Source organism: Camelina sativa, chromosome 17 (assembly GCF_000633955.1).
Source record: "Camelina sativa cultivar DH55 chromosome 17, Cs, whole genome shotgun sequence".
NCBI lineage: Eukaryota > Viridiplantae > Streptophyta > Magnoliopsida > Brassicales > Brassicaceae > Camelina > Camelina sativa.
The window spans coordinates 34,443,128-34,450,681 of record NC_025701.1 but is presented as its reverse complement, the minus strand read 5'-3'; the positions used below and the strand labels follow the sequence as shown (position 1 = coordinate 34,450,681).

The 7,554-nt window shown below is 36.5% G+C and overlaps 1 protein-coding gene across 1 annotated transcript in view; it reads right to left on the bottom strand.

Annotated features, from left to right (window-relative positions):
• LOC104758934 (putative UDP-glucuronate:xylan alpha-glucuronosyltransferase 4) overlaps positions 1-2,376 on the bottom strand; it is an 8,503-nt gene extending 6,127 nt beyond the window's left edge. Inside the window, exon 1 of the mRNA XM_010481907.1 lies at positions 1,628-2,376. Coding sequence (XP_010480209.1) covers positions 1,628-2,366 — 739 coding nt within the window. The 5' untranslated portion in view covers positions 2,367-2,376. The remainder of the gene's footprint in view (positions 1-1,627) is intronic.

The following is a 7,554-nucleotide window of genomic DNA, read 5'->3' as shown; positions in this document are numbered from 1 at the left end:
TTACCTTTCACCAATTAGGGTCTGACTGGTTTTGATCTGGGAGCTAAAGACCTCAGATTTCACTCACGAACCTCGATCAGAACCGCTATCAACCCAATCCTTGTACCACTCTCGAACTGCTCTCGGATGCTCTCGGACAGATCCTCGTACCGCCTACGTACCGCTCTCGGATGCGCCTAGGAACCGCGAACCTCGAACCTTGATCAAGTCTTCAATAAAATTTCGATCACGAACACGCCATGGTTTCGAACTCGAACATAACTCGGACAAAACTCGATCTTCGAACAGGAACAGGACCGCGGACGATGATGGATTCCGAACAAGGAGTAATCACTGAGAGTTTTGGATTATCACCGAGAGATCTCCGAGTTTGCCCCGGAACTTGCCGCGTACTGGATCCAAAATGGACGGAAGCTGATCGCCGGAACTTGCCGCGTACTGGATCTTCGAACATGAACTTACCCCGGACTGGCCCCGTACACGGACGGAAGATGATCGCCGAATTTGGGCGGCGGTTTTTAGGGTTTTAGGGTAAGAGATAGAGGCGGCGGTCGATTAGGGTTTTAGGGTTTTAGGGAGGAGAGAAACGGCGGCTGCCTTTAGGGTTTTAGGGTTAGGGTTTTCTCAGCTGGCCTTAGAGGCTATCGTGCTGATAACGTGTTATGAAACTAGAGAGTTTAGGGGACGAAATCTCTTGTTCTCATTAATCAATATCGAGGTTTACAAGTATATATATAGTAGAGTACAAAGGTAAAGCCCATAAACCGACTAGGACATAGAATAGGCCATGGGCCGTAAAGCAATGGCCGATGGGCCGTACAATGATGGACCGTACATGGGCCGTAAGGCCATGTCCTAATGGACTGTGAATGGGCCGATCTATAGAGTCCACTAAGTGTTTTACAACAATATATATATATGTTTCCTGTTTCCACATTGACATATATACATTTAAAATTTGTTGTAATGAATATCTTCTAACGTTTTAAGAAAAAAAAAAATGACAAGTTTATAGAAAATAGTTTGGACGTGTCATACAAAAGAACCTTATCCAAACATGAGCTTCAGTGTCAAGAATTGAAATTTTGGTTTATGATCATCACACGTCCAAAATTCTCGAAGTAGAAAAACAAAGAAGTTTAGTTTTGACAAAAATGTTAATGGTTGTATGTGGGACAACACAATGTTTATGCTATTTAAATATGCAAAAAAATAATCAATGTACTTAATATTACGTCAACAAAAACTATATATGCATACTGTGAGGCACGATCTAATCGCACCAACCATTAGTCTCATATTACTTTAATTACCAATTTTTCATTTGAAACAAGTACGTGTTAGCAATAATGATCTACCAAAACACCTCTCCAATAGAAACTTCACCAAGAAAAAAAAATGCATATTTACATATAATGTTTTTTTTTTTGACAACATATATAATGATTTAGTAATAGTAAAATGGTGTTTATTAGAAATTACTTAGAAGGATTAGTATCTACCATAAAATAAAATAAAAGAATAATTGTGAGATAATATGTCAGAATACAAGTTTATGAAACTAATAAATTTGTTTTTTGTCGAATATGAAAACTAATATTTAAAGAGGGAAAAAATTATAACTTACCAAGTTGGGCAAACGGAGGAGCAACGCGACATGAACCAACAGGCATGAGAAGCTTCTGCTTCAAACTCGGGATATAAGGCTTATACACCCAATAATTCTCAACACGCCTAACTCGCTCATCGCACCTGAAGATCTCATGCATAGGTCCACATGAGCCGATGAACACAACGTACACTGTCGAATCAACCCTTCTCATACCACTCTGGACGGCTAGATTCGCAACGGCCAAGTTAACCTGAAGCCTAAACAAATCTCTCAGCCCTTTACTCTCCGACCACCCATCGCAAGGAACTCTAGCAACGATGACGTCCACGTCAGCATCAGAACCTTGTGGCTGAGGGAGAGAGATCTCGGGACAGTTAGAAACTTTCTCATCGATCCACTCGGGGTAAAGACTCTTCCAAGTAACATTCTCCGGTATAGGATCAAACGAAACGTACACGTTATTTAATATCAACGGTCCACGAGCCTCGTAGCTCTCGCGCTCTTTCTCGTCGATGTTGAGGAAGCCAACTGGGAGCTTCTTTTCGGGTAGATAATTACGGATGAGTCGGAGCCAATGCCATTTCGGGTTTTTGTTGACTTGAGGCGATGGTAGATTAATCTGTAACGTTGAAGACGATGAAGTGATCCGTAAAAGAGGTTTAAAAGGTAAGATCAAACCAAAAAGTGACAATGAGATTAGTATTAGATAGATCATGAATATTTTCCCTCGAGAATTATGGGTTTTTGTCCCCATTTTTTGATAATTTTTCTCCTGCGTCTCTCTCCTATACCTATAAGTTTGTACACGCATTTTTATTTGCAAGGATTTAAAGCTTTATATGCACACTGACTCATGTGTGTTGCAAGGGCTCATTTGCATGGACGCACGTTGGTGTGGGAAAGTCAATATGTCTCTCTCTTTTATGGTTGGTTTGATTATGTTAAATCCCAATCAGTAATAAAAGTTTGGTTCACAATAATGCAAAATAACAGAAAAAGAGAAATATATATATTAATTTTTTTTAAGGACATGTTTTATAAAGAAAAATATCATATCAATGCATGTTTACATTTTATCTTGAAATGGGAATGTATTTGACCAATCCATGCTACAATTCAAAATCATAGCTGTTTCATTATTTTATAATTCTATTGAATTTCACAATTTATAGGTGATATTATCAAAATTAGTAACTTACTATAAAGTTTTACATAATTTGTCAACTGTTGTAAATGGTTAACAAGTTGTGGTGCTTGTGGTTGTTTCTCCACTCAAGCGTCTCATGAAAAATCACTCAAGCACTTCATAACTTGGGTCATCCGTAGAGACTAGTCCGGCTTTCGGCATGAGATTCCCCCTATTGTAAGAGAATAAAAATGCTGTATTGTTTTGAAAATATTATATTCTGTAAGTTATTAAAAATGTAGAAATTTATTTTACAAATTAAGTAATATATCAAAAACATATATTTGAAAATTTTCAGATATTATGTGTAAATTAAATTGGGGATTAGAAACTAAGTAATATATAGAAGCATATATAAATACAATTTATAACTTATAGTAAAAGAAGTAAAAATTGGTAATCTGAACAAAAATGTTGTAATTGTTTGAAAATATTATATTCTGTAAGTTATTAAAATTTTAGAAATTTATTTTACAAATTGAGTAATATATCAAAAACATATATTTGAAAATTTGTGCAGTTATTTTGTATAAATTTAATTGGGATTAGAAATTAAAGTAGTATATAGAAGCATATATAAATACAATTTATAAATTATAGTAAAAGAAGTAAAAATTGGTAATTTGAATAAGAAAATGACACACATATATCTTTCCACTTAAAGATTGAAACTGATTTTTGAGTTTTGTGGATTTCCTAATCTAAGTAATCCTATGAATGGGCTCTCTCCCACGTTGACACGCCAACATGTCACATTTAATATTTCATTTATTTTTTAAAGATTGATTTAAAGCCATACATTAACTCGTTATTTCTTATATTGACATGTTTAAATTTAATAACTTACAGAATATAAATCAGGATACAGAATACAGGATATCTAAAATTTAATAACTTTTTTAAATTGTATATAATTATATATATTCTAGTTATTAATTGTATATATAAATCAATAATTTAATTTAATTATACTAAATTTAATAAAAGTTTACATAACATAAAATTAATGGAATTTTAGTTTTGTATAGATTTCATTATATTACAAAAATTAAATGATATGATATTATAATTTTCTCATAATTTCATATGCTATTAATATAGAATTAGTTATATTTATGGTATATTGAGGAAAATATTGAATAATAAATTATAATTTTTGATGTTAGTTCTATCTATTTTTTTAAGATAATAAAATAAACCTATTTTAATTAGATAAGTTGCCTTTTAATAAGCGTTAAACAATGTAACTAAAAGTAAATAAACAATAAAAAAAAAAGATGAATTATTTACTAGAAAATTATAAAAATACATCAAAATGATGGAAAAACACCAGAGAAGAGAAACTGGTTTGCCATTGGACTAAGGGAGTGTGGTTTCCCGAAACTACACCAAAATTTGCTTTTATAACGTATCTGGGAATGCACAATAGGTTATCTACGGGATACCGTATGTTAGCATGGAATCAACGGGTTGATTCATCTTGTGTTTTCTGTCAAGAACCGATAAAAACAAGGAACCACCTCTTCTTCCAATGCCCCTACTCGAGTCAGATTTGGAAGAACCTCACATGAAGGCTTCTCGGCAGCCAACACACCACACAATGGGACCAGATTACAGCTCTCATCTCTAGCTCAGCACTAGAGCCACACCCTTTGCTTATACTACGGTACACACAATCTGGAGTGATAGAAACAATCATAGGCATGCAGAACAGCCTAGATCAACAGCTCACCTCGAGAAACTAATCGACAAGACGATTCCAAATAGGATTACTTTCCTACAAAAAGCGGGAAATCAGCAATATGAACATCTTCTTATTTCTTGGTTTTATACTCGATTTCAAGTTATAGTTTCAAAGCTTGATTTAAAAAAAAAACGACGCACTTGATGTATTTTAATGAATAAATTTTACATTCATTGAAAAAAAATCAAAATAATTAAAAACACCAAAAACATTATTTTGTCAAGTTGGTTCAATCAATATAAATTATTATAATTAACAAATTATAAATAAAAACCCCGCGGAATATAATCAAACTCAGAAAACCAAGACTGCAAAATTCCCATTGATTTGGCTAACTAAATTATCAGCTCGTTGGCTGCATGAGGATGTCTGCCTCTGATGAGAGCTTTGACAACATTCTATCCTAGGATTCTTGAGATGAAGGGGTATTTAGTGATAAGAGCTTAGTGCGTACCATTTATGGTTTGAGAGTCTTTTGTGACTCTTGAGATGTGCTTGAACATATCCGTAAATCAAAAGAAACATTTGCTCATCATGTTGCATTATTAGTAACATGCTCTACATAAACCGGATACAAACTTTGAAATTATGATACATTTTTAATAAGACAAACAAAAGAATCATTTATCAAATTGAAATACCACCAAAACTTATATTCACAGTGATAGTGACGCACAGGAAAAAAATGATAGATAAGGGATTATGTAATATTTTGTTTCCATATCTGTATCGATATTACTTGCACAGCATTTGACCACATTTGTATATATACGTGACATAATGTAATGAAAATGGGCATCGAGTCTTGCTTTGTAACATGGTATCAAAGCCTTTTAAAAAAAACCCTCCGCCTCTTTCCTCCTCTTCCTCTGTCTCCTCTTGTCTTCTCTTGCTTACTTTCTTCTTCCCCTCCTAAACCATAGATCTCCTCTCCATTCTCTCATTCCTTCTTTGATGGCTCAACCGGTTTCCAAGGTCTTCACCGTGACTCACATTAAGTCACACATCCCTCTCGTACTTGACATGCAGAAGATGAACTACGATGCATGGCGTGAACTCTTCGAGACTCACTGCTACAGCTTCGGCGTCCACGGTGATCTCGATGGCAAATCCACTCCAGCCAATGACGAGGACACTCCTTGGAAGGAACATGACGACATCGTTAAAATGTGGATCTACGGCACCATATCACCCTCTCTTCTCGACACCATTCTCAAAACTCGTAGCACCGTTCGACAGATCTGGACATCCATCAAGAATCTCTTCAGAGACAACAAGGAGGCTCGGACTATCCAACTTGACAACGAACTCTTCTCACTTACCATCGGCGATCTCTCCGTCCATGACTACTGTCAGAAGCTGAAGACTCTCTCGGATCTCTTGACCAACGTTGATTCTCCTGTTACCAAACATGTACTCGTTATGCATATGGTTAATGGTCTCACCGAAAAATACGAAAACATCATCAACATCATCAAACATCGCCAACCCTTCCCATCCTTTGCCATTGCTCGCTCCATGCTTGCCGAGGAGGAACCTCTCCAAACAAGTCAAAACAACCTCTGCCTCCATCGACTCCAACACCAACAAAAATCATCGTGACAACAACTCCAATAGAGGTCACTACAACAGCGGTAACTACAACAACGGTCGAGGACGCGGCTGCGGACAGAGTTACAGTGGCAGAGGACGTGGTCATCAAAACTGTAACTAGGGCACTAACTGGCGCATGCCACCTCCGTGGTATCAACCTCCGGTTTCGGCCTCGCCATGGCCACAAAGAAACTGGCCACACCAACCTATGGCCTATCTGACAGCCACTCAGCCCGTCGCTGCCGGCGTTCTCGGTTCTTCTCCATACACACCACCTCCGACTGTCCAACCAACACAACTCCCATCAAGCCTTGTCGCCGCGTTTGGGACAATGACGGTGCAAGATCCGGTGGATGGCAAGTGGTATATGGACACTGCTGCAACGTCCCACCTCACGACACAACCAGGTACTCTACATTCTCTTTTTAATTCGAGCTCCTCCCCATTGGTTGTAGTCGGTAATAGATCCTCTATTTCTACAAATGCTTTCGGTCACTCTGTTATCATGTCTAACAGTCGACCTCTACATCTTAAAAACGTCCTAGTTTGTCCCTCTATCATCAAAAAATATTGTCTCACTATGTCATTTTACTAAAGATAACTCTGTTTATGTGGAATTTGATCCGTTTGGTTTTTGTGTATAGGACTTTCCAACTCGGATCAAGCTTCTCCGATGTAACAGCGATGGCCCTCTTTATTTCGTTATGTCACCACCATCGGCCTCTCCATCTCCACAAGACATGATTTCCATGGTTCCCAACACCATGTTGTGGCATCATCCTCTTGGTCACGTGGGAAACACTACTCTACAATCTCTTATATCTTCTTCTACAATAAATTGTTCTAAAACTGACATGCTTCTTTGTTATGCTTGTCAGTTGGGGAATCACATTCGTTTACCTTTTGATTCTGTTATTTCTACTGTTTCTGAACCATTTAAAATAATTTATTCCAATGTCTGGACCTCACCAGTTTCCAGCATCAAGGGCTTCAAATATTATGTCACTTACATTGATCAGTTTACTCATTTTCTTTGGGTTTTTATTTTACGAAAGATATCCGACGTATTCTCCACATTTTTACAATTTATGGGTTGTCTCTAATCAATTTGGCCCCAGCATAAAAGCATTGCAATGCGAAAATGGTGGGGAATATCAAAACAACACCAGAAGTAAAGATTAGATAATTTAACAATACTATACATAAAAATTGTACCAACAACTTAAACCAAAACATAAAATAAAAAATAATTTAAACAGCGAGTAACTGGAAAAGGTAAAGCAAAATTTTTTGAGATGATTGATTAGTATTTTTTTCGTCTAAATTGAAGCCACTGCAATTAAAGATTAGATAATTAATAATTCGTTTATATATAATTAACGACTCTCCTCACTCGCGGTTTCACTAATCCAAATCTTT